General features: G+C 50.6%; 1 protein-coding gene across 6 annotated transcripts; it reads right to left on the bottom strand.

Annotated features, from left to right (window-relative positions):
- Position 1: 1 nt before the first annotated feature.
- On the bottom strand, positions 2 to 17,139 carry kif16ba (kinesin family member 16Ba). 6 transcript variants are annotated; one of them, XM_035534855.2, is made up of 32 exons: positions 16,809 to 17,139; positions 16,197 to 16,266; positions 15,877 to 15,990; positions 14,684 to 14,800; positions 14,194 to 14,291; positions 14,004 to 14,113; positions 13,739 to 13,881; positions 13,288 to 13,456; positions 12,373 to 12,504; positions 11,636 to 11,811; positions 11,452 to 11,517; positions 11,271 to 11,330; positions 10,834 to 10,953; positions 10,588 to 10,639; positions 10,195 to 10,332; positions 9,975 to 10,057; positions 9,766 to 9,854; positions 9,269 to 9,301; positions 8,641 to 8,694; positions 8,229 to 8,430; positions 7,883 to 8,127; positions 6,990 to 7,377; positions 6,563 to 6,799; positions 5,876 to 6,201; positions 4,725 to 4,883; positions 4,423 to 4,528; positions 3,667 to 3,714; positions 3,109 to 3,156; positions 2,783 to 2,905; positions 2,374 to 2,463; positions 2,192 to 2,275; positions 2 to 2,110 (listed from the first exon to the last, which is right to left on the bottom strand). In XM_035534855.2, exons 1-32 carry the CDS (start codon positions 16,853 to 16,855, stop codon positions 1,946 to 1,948), a joined length of 4,092 nt encoding a protein of 1,363 aa, XP_035390748.1. In that variant the 5' UTR covers positions 16,856 to 17,139; the 3' UTR covers positions 2 to 1,945. The 6 variants fall into 6 exon arrangements, with proteins under 6 accessions (XP_035390748.1, XP_026869576.2, XP_035390749.1 ...); XM_027013775.3 differs by lacking the exon at positions 9,269 to 9,301; XM_035534856.2 differs by lacking the exon at positions 3,667 to 3,714 and having other exon boundaries at positions 16,809 to 17,138.
- Positions 17,140 to 17,283: the final 144 nt, after the last annotated feature.

Below are 17,283 nucleotides of genomic sequence, written 5' to 3'. Positions count from 1 at the left end.
ATTATGGTAAACAATTTCATTTCTCCACAATAAAATGAAATGGTTATACAAAACACATGAATAACCAAAAGGCTTCCATTTGTTAATTACAAACCATCATTCCAGTCCGAGAGGAAAAACAGTGCATTATGGGGGTTGTTTTTGTTTGTTTTTTTGCTTGGCTTATAATGCAAGAGAGTCTAAAGCCAGCCACAACTCTTGTCTTATTAGGAAAACAACGTAGCAGCTACTTTAGGAAACCTTTGCTGAAAGGGGAAAAAGGCGAATAGTATTGTAATACAATGACCTGCTCCCTTTCAGCCCTAGTGAATTCATATTGCATTTGTACAAGCACCTTTCCCCAGCCTCAGTGAGATACATTCATAGGGTTCTTCTGTACATATGGCTTTGAAAATGAGGGGTGGCAGTCATTTCACTTCTTTATCAAGTCTGCAAGCCCAAGTGTTTTCTTTTAAGATTCATGACCATGTTAAGCTTTAGTGTATTCTGCCAGCTATTTTTATTGTTTTAAATCCAGGACCCAGCAACTCTGGTGTCATCATCCTTAACTTTGCTCTGAAACAGACGACACCCCGCGAGACTACTCCCCGCCCCATCGCTGACCGGTCTGAGACGGGGCACGGTGCTGTAGTTCAGCGGAGAGGTGACGTCCTGAGCTCCTACCGCAAAGGCCATCCAAAGCCTACTGCGCATGACCATCAAGCATCTGTGTTGCTCCCTGCCAATCTTGTTGCTAAGTGACAGATGACGCCCTGTCTCCAGTCCTGTTGCTAAGTGACAGATGATGCCATGTCTCCAGGACTTGCTGCTAGTTCATTCTTTCTTTTATGAAATGAGAATTTTTGCTCACTCAAAGGATAAGAGACCACCACCATGGGACACTGTAGTGTTGTTCTTTCCTTTTGTCGGAAGACATCGGCAAGCTGAACTCATTTCACTACAAAAAGACACATTCTTCTGACACAGTAGTTGGAGTCTGGCCTTGATGCTTACAGGAGTTCTGTGGGAAAACCTGTATACGCCAGGCCCAAATCCCTGTAACCATGATGACGGTTCTGGTAGTAGTGATCTAGTGTGGCACAGCACGGAGCAGCGGAGCAGTAGCACACGCTACAGCGTGAGCTCAGAGAGACTGTCCTGACCTAGGATCAGCCATCTCGTCTTCACACTCACACACACATATTTCTGGATACACATGTTCAACCTTTTCTTAGACATCCATCAAGATGTGACTGCTCAATACTTATCCTAGGTCAGCAGTCTTTGTCTGAGATGTACATTTTAACGTATTGGCACTAGAGAAACAGCCGGACCTACCCAGTTACCGTGGCTACATCTGGATTAGCTGAGTGTAGTATTCAAGTCGGATTTTACTTCCTTTGCTCACTCCCACCCCCAAATCCAGAAGATCGAGTTTCTGACCAACGACCCGACTGTCAGTAACCGGAAACATCTGATCTCGCAGGTTTACGCACACAAGACTTGAAAACGTGACCGAACGGAGTGCACGGGGCCAGTCCGCGCGCTGGGTTCTCTCAGCATCATGGCACTCGCTGTCAGATCACAGGTTCAGATCGTTATCTCCTTAGAAACGAACAGAAAACCGCCAGAAGAAACACACCATCATGTTACTACGTGCAACATCACTTCACGTAACGCGTGCCCTTTTAAAGCCACTAACGCCGCCTGCCCGGTAGTCTGGTCTCTACGTCGAGTCTGAGCTAAACGGCACAGTGGACCACCCTCCTCCCTGAACACCCCCCCCCCCCCCCCCCGCCTAAATGAAGCCTGCAAGTGTGTGTGTGTGTGAGAGTGAGAGTGAGAGAGAGAGTGAGAGAGAGAGAGAGAGAACACAATCGTGCAGGTGACTGGTGTGTACAAGTGTGCACAGGAGTGTGTGTGTGTGTGTGTGTGTGTGTGTGTGCACGCGAGGGAGTGGTGGCAGTTAGCCGGTCCCGTGGCTGCTGTAGTCGAACACTCCCTTCTTGAAGAAGGGCGAGACATCGCACACGGCGTGTTTGGAGAGCGGCAGACCGGACTCGTCTGCTCGCAGAGGAGAGGAGGTAGAAGAGGAGGAGAGCAGAACCTGGAAAAAGCCCCTCAGGTACCGCTGTGAGAGAGAGAGAGAGGGCGAGAATAAAACAAGAATATCCGAGAACACCGCTGCCATGTCGTGGCTCCAACTGGTTACCTCCAAGTGGTTCCGTCGCTCAGCAACCACCTTCTCATCCCGGTTACCAAAGAGCTTTTTGGGAGGGAACTCTAGCACTGCAAGCTACACCGAGAGAGAGAAATAAGAAATTATTACACCACTCTGTGTGTGTGTATGTGTGTGTGTGTGTGTGTTTGTGAGCGTGCGCGCACGTTAGTCACCTCAGGGTATTTCATTTTGAGGGATTTGTGCATTTCCCTAAAGCGGCTATAGCGTCTAAACACCGTCCACGTTTCATCCAGAACAGTGATCTACCAAAACACACACGTCACATTATACTACATTAACGCCACATTATACTATGGAAGCACACTAATACAAAGATAAATCGCATTGTACTACAGCAGGGGTGCCCAGGTCTGGTCATCTACCCTGGTGATCTACCCACGGGTAGCCAAGTACAGTATATGTACTACATACAGACATAAATTAACCGCGGGTCAGCCTTAAAGGCACGCAGCCTGGTTTCCAATTTTGGATGCATTTCTGGCTGCTTAACTGTACAGGCCCTTGTGAAGCCTTCTGGGCTGCCCCCAAGGCAATGAGAGCGTGTGCGCCTGCCAGGCTGACCTTGACCTCAAACTCGTAGTGCTCGTCCTTGCCCTGCCCACACAGGACGTAGCGCGGGATGCTGATCCTCACTGGCTCCTTCAGCCTGTCCGGGGTCAGACTGGATGGTGCAGTCACCAAGCGCTGGATGCAGGAGGGAGAGCACCCAGCCGAGCAGAACACACACAGCTCATAAAAGCGGCCACAGTTTAAGGACACAGACATGCCACCTAGGGCTTTATTGATTTAATTTTACTACTGATTTGTACAGATTATAGTTATGTGGGTCACATTATAGCACTGGGACTATACTGAGCTTATATTACATTACAGTACCAGGAACACACCTCATACTTCGACCTGCGTCGATCCACATGTGCATGGTTGTCTTGTAACTAAACAAACAAACAAACAAACAAAAACATTGCAACAGCTTATTTGTGTATGTATTGATAACATCTTTTTAACACACTGAGTCTAGATAACAAGGCAATTACTTGTCTGGACAAATCAATGAGGTTGAAAGGAAAAAAAACAAAAAAAACCCCAACAACTTCTGATCCTTTTGTCCTGTTGTCCAATCGGAGTCAGTTCTCTATGACATCACTCCATACACAAAAAAATAACTCAGGAGTAAACTTCAAAAGTGATCAACGTTGCATACTTGGTCATGGACAGGGGTCAGAGGGCAACAGGACACACAGGCCAGCAAGGTGTCATTCTAGCATGCAAACAGCAGGCACAGTGGGAATCCAGAGCACAGTTACCAGCCAATCCCGCTAACCCTTTAACATGGGACTGTGGGTAATATGATAATTAGCAGCAGTGCAGCATGCAAATCACAGCCCACACTATATTCCAAGTTCCAGAACCCCCAGTGCTGATTGGACGAGGCCTCTCCTTACCTCACAGTTCATGCTAACAGAGCTATTCTCACTAACTTCTTCATCCTCCTGTTGGATTGAACACACGTCATTAAATCGCTTTAACGCAAAGGTATTACTGCTCTGTGCTTTATTCAGGAAGTGCTTCCGTGGTGACGGAGAGGAATACGAAAGACACAGCGTGGCGACACTCCAGACATGGAGTTTACGTAAAGCCCATTTCTCTGCCGTGGTAGACGGAGTTACTGGAGTTACAATCATGATGTTACGGTTGTCACCATTACAACAGATGTTGAGTTACAGTGTTACATTTTAGTCATCACTGTTAAAGAGGAAGGTCTGTTTTTAAGATAAGTTTAGTGCAGCATATGGTATTCATCACCACAGTAAAAAAGACAAGCTGCAGTTATTGTATAGAGATCATTAACATTATGCTTGTTAACTTATATTTTGATGTCCATCTCGTTAGTTAAGTACATTTTAGTTTTATGGTGAGCCCAGTACTGTTACAGTAACAATGTCATTACAGTTGCATCAAGTGAGTTATAGTCTTAGGCTAAAGTCACTGCAGTTATACCAGGTCTAGTGTAATGCTGAAAACAGTACTGTTAAAACTGTAGGAGATATTACAGTTACACACGGTGACATAGTGCTGTGCTACTGTGATTATGAAGGGCATGAAATACCAACGTAATGTTGAGGTCATTACTGTTATGCTGGTGATTCACAGTGTTGAAAAGAAGCTGTGTGTGTGGTGCATGTCAAAGCGGTACGCACCTGCAGTGAGTCTGAGGAGACTGAGAGACTGACGTTACTGTCCCCGTTAAGCAAGTTGATCTTCCGCAACCTCCTTTGAACCTCCTCTTCAATAAATGCATTTATCCTACACACACACACACACAAACAATTATTTGTATGACAGGACAAACATCCATACAATAGTATGAAGAGTTTAGTAAACAGACAACTTATCCAAAATATGACTTTATATCTACAGCCAGCAGGACATTACACATTGGATATTGCAGCGAGCATGCTTGGTAACTTCAGCGTGTGTGTGTGCGCGCGTGCGTGCGTACCTGTCGTCTGTCAGAGGCAACGCTGCAGAGAGGCCCTGGATGGGGCTTACTGCACAGTTGGCCACTCCGTTCTTCTCGTCTCCGCCCGCCGACAGGCTCCACCCACTCGCTTCACTCTCACTGAGCCTCTGTTTCAGCTGCGCAATCTCCCTCTCCATCCTGAGAGACAGCGCAGGGGGCGGGGCCATGCAATGGGCGGAGATGGTGTTAGTTGTACTTGCTCCTCCCACTCTGAGGACCGTCCGCGGGCGTGTTCTCCTGCTCCTCACTCTCATTGTGAAATGTCTTATTTTAACTTCAGTGTGGTTACTAAAATAACTGAATAATTCACATTTATTACAAAATAATAATGCCTAATAATAATAATAATAATAAAGTAAATAATTAGCCTAGAGTTTGAATTGTTATTGGAATAATAAGACAAAATGGTCACACCCACACGCACACAGGTGTAGTTTTGGGACCCTAAGCGTCGGACAGGTGTGTCCACCCACCTCACACCCTCAACACACACATGTATCTTGCTGGGCTTCCTGGGGTTCCATGCTCACTTGTGCAGTGGGGTGTCTCACCATCAGGGCTGTGTGTACTACAGACGGGTCATTATTCGAAATGATTGACAGGGGCATCGAAGAGCAGAGTGGGTTATTTTATATTTAGAGTTAGGACCTAGAACTCCCTCACTTGAAGTGCAACCTCATAGCCACATCTGACTGTAGATTCAGATTTGACTATTTCAGTAATACTGGAATGTTTCTTTAAATCTCAGAATGATTCAGCTATACCGCAAATAAATTTTGGCAAGTTCAGGGGAAAAAATAACCTCACTGCAAGTGAATGACAAGCCACTCTGGCTCTCCTGGGTGAGCAGAGCAAACTGATGAGACTCAGTAACAAGAGTGGGAATGCCCACTCCATTTTGAATGAAACACTCCTTCATTTCAGGAGTGTGGGAGGAATTGTTCCCCTCTCTCCTTCTGCGTTTCACTGCTCCGCTCAGTTAACTTTGGTTTTCCTTTTTTTCCTCTCAATACTCAGAAATTCACTTTTAAATCATAGCGCATCTTATCCTCACTGTAGCCATTTGTTATGTAAAAACACAGAACAGGCCTTAGGTGACTTTCTACCTTTGCACACCCCTGCACACCCACCTCTCTTGGTCCAGCTCGGGCACGGTGGCCCCGCCCCTGGTCCCGCCCTGCCCCGGCCTCCGGGCCTCCTCGCTCTCGGGCTCCAGGCTGAGGCTGCGGCGCAGGGCCGAGTGCCTCCTCTCCAGGCGCGCCACTGCCTGCTCCAACGCCTCCCTCTGCTGCCTCTCCCGCGTCTCCAGGATCTCCTGCTCCTTGCGGCGCACCTTCTCCTCCTGCCGCGCCACGTTGGCCGTGAACTCGTAGGTCTGCTGGAGCTGCTGCAGCTGCTCGGCGCTGGCGCAGTGTCGGGACAGACGCTCCTCCTTGTCCTCTAGCTCCTTCTCTATCTGAGACGGGAGGAGGAGGAGGAGTCAGAGCCACTCAGGGGCACCCCCCCCCCCCCGACCACACCAGCACCTGAAGAACTGATGCCAAGCGCAGGCTCCTCCATCGCTGAACACGTGGACACCCACCCGGATTGTCCTGATCTGTGGCTCGCTTAAAAACCTAAGTGCATTTGATTTGTGTGCATTTACACTTGGGGCCCTCTGATCTCTTTCCTTTATGACATCATCCATTATGACATCACGCCAGAGATCAGCGTCTGCCCTGCCTGATCCAGCGGCTCATCCGGCGCCTTCGCATCAGCTCTGGTGCATGCGCGTGGGATCTGGCATCACACCACCCTAGCCCTGCGCGATTCCCCACCTGATACAGCGTTTCGTCCAGCTCCTTCTCCACCTGGCCCTCCCCTCGAGTCCAGACCCTGTCCAGCACCTCAGTGGTCCTCTGGAGCTCCTCGGCGACGGCGGGGAGGTGGCCCTGGCACAGGGAGAGCAGCTGACGCTCCTTGCACTGCAGCCTGTACTCGGTCTGAGAGAGCAACGCCTCCTCCTGGATGAGGGAGGAGGTGTCCTGAGGGCCCCGCTCCATCGCCTCACGCACCTCCAGGAAGGGAGGGGAGGGAGGTGAAGAGCAAAAAGGGGGGAAGAGAAAGCAAATGTTCAGCATCTTCTCAGATGATCACGGGCTTGCGCACTTGTGGAGGAACATCACTACGTCAGCGCCTCACTGCCAATCACGTCCTGAACCGAACGCTCCCACAGTAGGAGCTGAGTATGTGCACTCCCCTCACCAGCTTCTGCTTCTCCCTGTGGGAGCCCTGCAGGAGTCTGAGGGAGGCTCGGTCGGCAGACACCTCCTTCTCCAGCCGCTCCCGCTGCAGGCGGAGTCCCTGCTCCAGGGCTGCCAGCTCCTGCACCTGCTCCTGCTTGAACCTCTGGTAGCGCCCCCTGGCGCTACGCAGCGCCTCCTCACTGGCCTCCTCTCCCTCGCCATCCAGCCGCGCCTCCTTGGCGCGGAGCAGCTCCTCGCGGATGTCGGCCAGCGCCCGGCGCTCCTCCTCCAGCCGGCGGGCGTCGTCGCGGGTCAGCAGGGAGGCCGCCTCCTCGCTGCGCTCTCTGAGTTGCTCCTCCAGCCGGCCCACCAGGGAGAGCTGCTCTCGCTCCCTCTCTTCCAGACGCCTGCATGCGCACACACACACACACACACACACACGCTCTAACACAGTGAACCACAACATCCTCCTCTGTTCTCTACAGCCTTGGTGACTGGATCCTGACTGGAATCAGTCAGGTAACGTGGGGAGGATCCACATTCCCTGGTGTCCTCCCAGGGCTCAGCACTAGGACCTCGTCTAGCGACCCGTAACCTGGGCGTAGCTTTACACAACCAGTTGTCGCTCTCAACTCCCGTTTCAAACCTGACCCGGTCTTGCAGTTTTCTTGCAGTGTAACATACAAGGGGATTTGGCTCTCTCTCTCGCAGGAAACTGCCCAGGTGCTTGTAAAAGGACTTCATCACGCTACTCTCTGCTCTTCCTCTGTGGGGCAAGACTGATCTCTGTCCTGCTCCCAGATGGTGGAACAAACTTCCCTTCTTCAAACTCTGAACACTTACATTTAAATGTATACACACACACACACACACACACACACACACACACACACACACACACACACACGTCACCTCCTCTCCAGCTGGATCTTCACGGCCTGCTCCTCGCTCTCTCGTTTCAGTCGTTCCAGCTCCCTGAAGAGCTCCGCCCCCTCCGCCAGCTCCCGCCGCACCGGCACCGCCCCCTCCGCCTCCTCCCGAGCCTGTGGCCCCGCCTCCTCCACAGCTGGCTCCGCCTCCAGCTGCTGCCGTACCTGCTGCCTCCTCCTCCTGCGCCGCTGCTGCTCCTGGTCCTGCTGCTCCCTGTGGCGCTCCTCCTAAAAGAGCGAAACCCCCCGTTACCATTCGTATCCAGCGCTAAAAGTGAGGGACTGAGAAGAAGACCTCGAACCTGGACGCCCCTCCCCACGCGGCGTACCTGGAAGCGCTCCCTCTCGGCGAGCAGGTCCCGCAAGCGGCCCTCGATGTCCTGACTGCGGCGCTGTAGGCGCTCCTCCTGCCGGCGGATGCGCAGCTGCACCTGCTCTGACTCCTTCCTCTGAGACTCCACCTCTTGCTGCATGCGCTCCAGCTCCGCCTTCTCGCTCTTCTGCTTCTCCTCCATCTCCTTGATCAGCCGCCTGCAGACACCACCCGTGCGGGTCAGCCCTGCCGGCAACGCTGGGCGTCCGGTTATGGATCTCGGGCTTTATTTACCCGAGCTCAAGAGTTTGGTTTATGCATTTATGGGCATTATTGACTTAAGGGTTTTGTTCTTAAAAATGAATTTAAAAATGGATATAATTTGCTTCTTTATTTATACCGTGAAGACCCCCCCACCCATTCAAAACCTTTTGGTCTCCAGCTTCTCCAGCTCCTCTCGCTGCTGCCTCTCGAACTCCAGCCTGGAACACACACACACACACACACACACCTCAGCCTACTACAGAGACTTACCAACACACACACACTCTCACGCACACACACACACACGCACACACACACACCTCAGCCTACTACAGAGACTTACCAACACACACACACGCCCAAACCCAAACCCACACACACACCCGACTTCGCCTCCTGCGCAAACACACATGCAAATATGAGTTCTGTTATGGCTCAAAATCCTCCATTTACACACACACACGCACGCACGCACGCACGCGCGTGAATGAATCGCTGCTTAAAAAGCGGTGCGCACTATTGCATTACATGCCTTACAAAACAAGCCAGCAAGCAAAGAAACAAAGCAGCACACGAACCCAAACAAAAAACACACAAGCCCGTGTGCTCGTGCATGCATGCTCCAAACATAAACGGAAACAAATCAAACGTTTGCGAACTGGCTGAAGCAAGCACACAGCCGCAAGCACGACCAACAGGCAGCAGAGCGATATAGACAACTAAAAACGGCATGCGGGTTTCAGAGGCCACGGAGGTGCGCGTGAGGGGCTCGGTTTGGGGGCGCTGGTCTACCTGAGGAAGACGGGTCCCCTGTCTGTGTAGAGGCTGCCAGTGAGGATAGGTAGGCAGAAACACAGGGTCATTACAGCCAGGGACTAAATCCACACTCTCAGACACAGAACGCCCCCAGCACGCCATCTTCATACATTCCAAACATGTTATGGCGCTCTGTTGTGCACGCGAGCGTGTGCGCACGCCCGGGTGTCTTTCACAAAGTAACTATGACAAAATGTTGCCATGTCTTCGGCTCTAATTATAACAAAGGAGAAATTATTACTACAGATATGCAGGACATACAGATAAAAATCTAAATAAATAAGTGCTCGCATCGCGTTTAATGGTGCAAGTGCTGCAGTTGGGTTTATACGGGCGAACCGGGGCAGGAGTGGAGGAGCACTGAGGTAGCAGGAGGAAGGGAGCAGCTCCGCGACGGGGAGCGGGTGGAGCTTTAAGGAAGTGGAGGAACAGGAAGGGCGAGGAGACCACACCGATTACGCGCACGCACTTACCCAGGGTTGTAGAGCATGACTGTGGAGAGGTTCTCGCAGGACGTGGAGAGATCAGTCATGGAGAGACTCAGAGAAGACAGCAAACCACTCTAAACAGCCAAAGACCACATCATTCACCGTAACGGTCCACGTGCTGTATTCGCTCATCAAAAGCAGTACTGCGTTCCACTGTTCCACTGTTCCACTGTTCCACTGTTGCGTGCACGTACCTTTCTTTTTGCCCGCAGTTTAGCTGCCTCTTTCGGGTGGTTAAACCTGAACATGTTGGTCCTGCCCAGCAGGATTACAGCACCTTTAGGGGAAAGTGACACATTACAAACAAACAAACGACAGAAACGGACAAGAGCCTGTGACAGAAAAGTGCACATGTGAAAGAGAGAGAGTTTTTTCAGGAAGCAGACCCAAGCCGGCCTATGGGGCGGCACTCACCTTGGTTCAGCTGGCAGGGCTCCATCACCTGGACACCATTCACGGAGCACTGTGCTTTACCCAGGGGAATGAGGGTCACCGTACCGTTCTGGCTCTCAAACAGACAGTGTTCGCTCTCCAGGCCCAAGCCATGCAGAACTAGACAGACAGAGAGAGAGAGAGAGAGAGAGAGAGAGAGATTTAAATTTATGTGAGCCAATTCGTTCTGTTACAGGACTGATCGCACCACACGGATCACACGGATCTTACAAGTCCATACTGGAACCAACAACCAAATCTCAGCAGGAATCATGTGATGGGAAAGCATGGCTGCTCTTCCTGTTATAATAACCAGACTCATTGGCACAAGAAGCGTTGTTCCGGGTAGAGCAGAGCAGAGCGTTCAGGGCTCACCAATGTCCTGCTCGGTGCTGGCATCTTCCCGCCCAACACATGTCCGCCCCTCCTGCAACAACACACACCAACCCCCATGATCGCACGCTACCCACACACGCCCCACCTCACACTATCCACACTCGCCCCAACACCAACCCCCACCCAGACACTCTGTAGTGCATAACACAGTAGTACATGCATATATAGTGGCTGAGTCTTAACAGGCTACATGTTTAAAAGTGGGCAAGGTTTTGTTGACTGCACCTTTAAGTGGTAGAGGATGATGCCCGTGCTGAGCAGGTCGTCATCGATACCGATAAGGTGAGGAAGCTCAGAGTCGAGGACTACGCCAATCCCCTCCTTCCTCAGAGCTAGAGTCTCCTCCTACCCCACACACACACACACACACACACACACACACACACACACACACACACACACACACACACACACACACACACACACACACACACACACACACACACACACACACACACACACACAAACCGCCTTGAAATGCAACCCTTGTGCCAACACCTGCACGTTACGACTGCCAACGATACGGTGCCCTGCTAGGGACATGTAGAAGAGAAGCAGCCCTGTGGGTTAGTACAGGGTATTCACGCAGTACTCGGGTCAGCTCAGCATCTTACCAGACACAGGGCAGGGGTAACGGAGAAGATCTCCTTCAGGACCAGTACCTTGAGAATGTTCTGCGTTTCATTCCATTTGTTTGTCCACTCCTTAGTGAGCTCCAACACCTACAAGACAAGAAAAGGCCAGAGCTGGATGAATGAGTGAATGAAAAGCTGAATTAACCGGTTACTGACGGGACGCATAATTAAAAGCTTTGTTGCCATGGAGATCGGAGAGTACACTTACCCTGGCTTCGTTCTGGTGCAGTTTCTCCTCCATACTCAGAGCTGTGGGCGAGTCCAGCAGCGCTATCTGAGACAACAAACACACACACACACAGTCAGCACTCCATATTTACCACCGACTCTGTACTGCCCTAGTTAGAGTTGGATGTGTGGTGGTGGTGTGTGATGAAGGTGTGTGCAGAGACCTGGTTGCCCTGCACAAGCAGGGCCTTGAGGCGTGCGATCTCCGCCCGGAGCTCCCGGATGAGCCGCACGTTGGCGTCCTCGTTGATGGTGGGCTTGTTGATGATGTTCTTGGCGCGGTTGGCGTAGCGTAGCGTGCTCAGTGTCTCGCCGTAGTTCACATCGGCCGGCGAGAGGGCTGTGGTTGCCAGGGAGACAGCAGGACACGGGTTAAATGCTGGACACACCCCTCCTCTCTGCTACTGCCCTGGAAACCTTTTTGATTTTCTAGAGAGTGAATTCTGGAATTCAGTACTTCTGGAGTATGAAGTGAATTCTACAATACAAGCCGGGACCGCATTACCAAAATTACACTTTAGTCGGCTACAGTCCCCTTACAAAACAGGGAAACCAGTTTCACATTCCAGTTAAGAAAATACTTTGATGAAGTCCCACAAATAAGTGTTTCATTATTCTAACATGCACCCAGAACGTGACTGAGCACAGTGCCAGTCACGCTGGATCTCCCCACATCCCCCAGAGTACAAACACTCTCTCAGCGGTTTCTCTCTCTGGACGGTAATGGCTTCATTTTCATCTTGCCCAAATGTTTTGTTTACACAGAACTGGCCTGCCAGTAACTGACAGTGACCACATGCTAGGACCACAACCCACCCTACACTTTGCGAACATGACTGTTTTGGAGGGGTTTTTTTTGTGTGTGTGTGTGTGTGTGTGTGTGTGTATATAATCTACTGACTTGCGATCATGATGGTTTTGGAGTTTCCACCCAGGCTGTCTTTGAGGAGCCACGTGAGAACGGAGTCTCTGTACGGAACAAACACTTGCTTCTTCTTTACCTGACTGCTCCCTCCATCCGGAGACATGTCAGCTAGAGGGAGAGAGAGAGCACCTCAATCTCTATATACTACGTTCCAATTCTCTGAACACAATCCCAATACTACCATCATCTTGGCACTCAAACACTTCCTACTAATCCACACTGCCATCTTGGATTGTTCCAGAATGAATTTCAAAAGACTTACATTGTGCTTTATTCTTCTGAGTATAATTAAAACCACAAAAAAGTAAACACACCATTGTAAAATAACAAATAAACAAATAAATAAATAAATAAATGTCTTTTAAAAAACCACCACTGTAAAAACAACACTAAACCAACTAAAAACAGACACAGACTAAACCAGACGAAAGACTAAACAAGCTAGAACATTCCATTCTGTCTCACACTCGTGGCTCACAGCTGCAATCAGAGAGTGAAACTGAAACTAAGGTGTACCATGTACCGTTCTCCACTGTAGAGCACCAGGAGACCCAGCTGCCGGTGGTTTGTAGATGTTCGGTGTTAACGGTGGGTTAGTATGCTCGCCAGGTTGGATTAACACCCCTCCCGCCCCAAACAGCCAAATATTTACAGTGGGGAGTATGAACCCTGCTGCTCAAGTTACCGTAGTTTAATGTCTTAACTCAGGCTCTGTAGGTCTACTGACACCTCCTCCAAGGCCATGTTCTCGACACCCAGTGGCTGCAAGCAGTGACCCCCACAGTACCCAAGTTCAGGGGACAGATTCAGCATATGGCATGAATCACCACTACCGACGCTACTACTGCAGACAGCACACACTGTCCCGTGGTGAAGTGAGCGCCATCTTACCCAGTGCTGATATGACGTTGCCGAGGGTAACTAGGCTCTTGTTGATGTTGCCGCCCTCTTTGAGGCGGACGCCGGTGGCGCCGGTAGCGTCTGCCCGCTCACTGCCTGCCAAGTCCACCAGGTGGATCTTACTCACGGTCTCACAAGGCATCTCTGCATCAAACTTGGCCTAGGGAGGGTGGAGAGAGAGGAAGAGAGAGAGCGAGAAAGTGAGTTTCTAGTCCCACACACACACACACACACACACACACACACACATCCATACAATATCATTACATTGGAGGTGTCGCGATATGAAAAAACAAGGAGGCGACAGCCAATGAGAGCCAAGCTTTTCCCGTGTCGAGGGGATACCGAACGTTAACCATCACAGCCGGGTTTTCAGCAGTAAAGGCAGCATGGGCAGGGGTCACAAAGGTCACAGGGGTCGCAGGTCGGGCGCGCTGGCCACCTGCGTGAAGTTGATGGTGAAGATGGCGTGCGAGCGGCTGCTGGTGTCGTTCATGCAGGTGCTGGCTGTGGTACGGTTGATGTTGCCTGCCTCCATCAGCTCCTCCACGTCCGCGTAGTTCTGGACCAGGTGCTTCGACAGGTCTGAAAGGTGTGAAGTCACACCGCAGAGTCCCTTTTCATCAAAGCAGCAGTTTGCCCACAACTCTTTAAGCGACGAACCCAAGCTAAGCCGCCCGGCTTCGGCTCTGGCGCGGCTGGCGTACCCTCAACGTAGGGGCCATCTTTGGGGTGCTCCCTCACGCGCAGGTTGTACGTCTTGGCCAGCTTCCGCCTCAGCAGGTCCCGCACGCGTTCATTATAGATCTCCAAATAACTGCCGAGAGAAACGACCTTCAGCAGGGGGTCTGGGTCGGCACGCGGGAACCTTCGACCTCTGACCCCGATGTTACTTACCTGACCTCCGTGCGAAAGGAAGCTTCGTCGCGGCGGGTCATCCCGGATATCCGGGTGAACAATCCCTCGCAGATCCGTGGAATCAACCCCACATCTCCCTTCAACATGCAGGGGGGCAGGGTGAAATGTAACAGCCACATTTATGGCATTTAACTTGCGCTCTTATCCAGAGTGACTTACAAAAGCATTTAGTTGTCAACTTAAGAAACGTGTTCTTAGCAAGGACAAAAAGACCAGAGACCAAAAATACATTTAAAACAAGATCCAGCTAGAAACAAGAGACCGTGCTGAAGCCTAGACTGAGATACATGATACAGTATGATATAATGACGTTGTAGAAAGTAAAAGATTTTAGATAAAACAAACGCTTGTTTAATCACAGATCCCAGAACAGCATGGGAACCACAGCTGGGAGAGTTGCAAAAAGTAGGATTGGTCATGTGCCAGAGGAAGTGGTTAGGGGTCACAGGTCAACGGTCACGAGTCTTACAGGGCTGCCCATCATGGTGTAGGATTTCCCTGATCCCGTCTGTCCGTAAGCAAAGATGCAGGCATTATAGCCCTCAAATGCTGCCTTCAGCACGTCTGAGCCCAGATCCTTAAACACCTAAAAATACCCCCCCCACACACACACACACACACACACACACACACACACACACACACACACACACACACACACACAAAACAATGGGTCGTCAGTTCTGCCCAGGCCTGATCCTGTGTAGGCATTCTAACACACCCAATCTCCTCGTTTAGCCAGATCAGACATAACAGATCAGGGCCGGAGAGGAACTCTGCTGGGAGCGGAAGAGCTCGAGACCCTGGGCAGACTGCCGGTCCGGTCCACACAACCAGTCCTGGAAGACAAGGGTACTGCACGGCCTGCCTGTGGGCTGGCTAGGGCATGCCAGGAAGTCTGCCTGTGGGCTGACTCAGGTATGTGCACTGCCTTCCAGGCCACCGCGTGGGACACTGTGCCAAATGAGCAGGACTGGTGCCCTTTCGTAACCCAGACTTTAGAGACTTGGGATAAGCCTAAGAGCACCTAAGAAGATTTGATTCAAGTGGGAGCAGGCCCGACGGCTGCCTGGACTACAGACCTGGAGTATCAACGCTTCTCGTCTCAGTGCGGGAAAACAAGGCCTCCAAGGTCCACAACTGTCTGAAGTAACCGAGAGACACCTTTAATGGCTTTAACTGCGACATCTAGTCAAGCGACACACATTTCAGACTAAATTTCCTGGCATCTGAGCTACATGTCACATGACTTTGAAAACGATCACATCCACATCAGCTGAGCAAGGAAAACCGTACGGCACCCTCATGCAAAGCTCATGTTCAGGGGCCAATATAACCGATACTCCAGTATTGGGAACAATCAACTTCCAAAAAATAAAAAATAAAAAATAAATAAAAAATAATAATAATAATAATATTATTAGTATTGTTATTATTGTTATTATTATTATTATTATGACATTCCTTCTTCAGACCCACACTGTTTGGGAATTTGTCTCTTCACAGTGACCAGCACAGATGAAAATTCCTCCCCAGCCATTTAAGTACTGGCAGCTGAACAGTCAGCACCAAGAGGTTTTGTTTTTTTTTTTTAAAGCTCCAGCGACACAATAACACCAAGCACACGGGACATGAGAGCAGACCGTGAGCCCTAACCATCACCTTCTCCTGTGAGACGAAGCTGGAGGCCATGCAGTCACCCGAATCGTAAGAAAAGTCGTAGGTGAACGTTTTGGTTCTCTCTCTCATGGAGTCTCCAGTCATGCCATCTGGTATCTGCAGAGAACAGAACAATGATATTCTGGCCTTGGGCTCTTGCCTCAGGATACATATACATATAGTTTCATTTGTATTGATTAAACTACAGCGTTTTACTTGATATATACGTGATGACAAACGGCAGCGCCAACCACTGTTATTAGCTTTCATCCACCATTAGCTATGCAAACATTTTTGGACAAAAATCTTAAAGTCTTGCTCACTTTTGAGTTCGTAATGGTGGTCTTGTTTCCTTCCATGTTAATGATGCACTGAGCAGACAGTTCTTTCTCCCTACGGAAGAGAAACAGCAGATTCACTCAGGAGCAGGACACTGATTGAGACTGCAGAACTGTTGTGTGGAATCCTGTTGACTTCGGAACCGGTTAAAAAGCGCGCGCGCGCGCGCGCACACACACACACACCTTCAAAACAGAAAACATTACTGGTGACCTCTCAAAGTAAAAGGCATTTTCTGCCTGTTACTTTATCCCTCTTTCAGCATTCATTCTGACACCCAACAGAAAGCAATAACCGAACATCATCTCCTACCTCGAAGTAAAGTGTTTTAAAGTAAGTAAAGTATCCCTTTCTAGTTCAGTGACTCAGCTGAAGCCCTTGGCTGGAGCATTTCCGTGCCATCCCAGAGGGACCGGGCTGTTTCGAGGAGGGCGAACAGCACGACGTGTGCAAACCACCATACGTGGGGCGTTCAGCAGCAAGCCGATGCACAACAGAGCCGCCGAGCAACGTTACCGAAACACGTCCACACCGAGCCGAGCCGTCCGGCACGCGGGCGCCGCCCCGGTCCCGTTCGATAGCGTGCGCTCGCTCACCGTGGGTTCATCGGCCGCACGCGGACTGCCACCCGCACCGATGCCATCTTCGCATCACCGAGGTCGGTCCACCGGCGACGTTCACCGTGCTCACACGGCGGTGGCTGGTGACGGTGAAACTAATGATACGTCTGCCAACCGCAGCGGTGAAGTTCGCCAGTGGTGCGGACCGGTTCCGCTGCACCGCTGCCCACTCGGCGGTTCCGATCGCGGAGGCAGAGTCCCGAGGAGGAGCGCTCTCAGACGGAGAAGGTCTCCCACGGGAAGCTCACGGCTACTTTTCCGCGTCTATTTAGTCCTCCTTCCATCCGATCATAGCCAGGCATTACAGAGCCGCATTGCTGCCACCTCATGGATGGGAGTAGAGAGTTCAATTAGGTCGGTTAAATTACGCTTGGCGCAACAAGTTCAACGAGTCCGTTTATTAAACGTTTCGTGGTAGCAGTATGAAATGAAATAAAACAAAGTTTCCACA

The sequence above is a fragment of the Electrophorus electricus genome, chromosome 18, assembly GCF_041902795.1.
Source record: "Electrophorus electricus isolate QZ-2024a chromosome 18, ASM4190279v1, whole genome shotgun sequence".
NCBI classification, from domain to species: Eukaryota; Metazoa; Chordata; class Actinopteri; order Gymnotiformes; family Gymnotidae; genus Electrophorus; species Electrophorus electricus.
The sequence above is the reverse complement of the archived record's forward strand: the minus strand, read 5'-3'. Positions and strand labels throughout refer to the sequence as shown.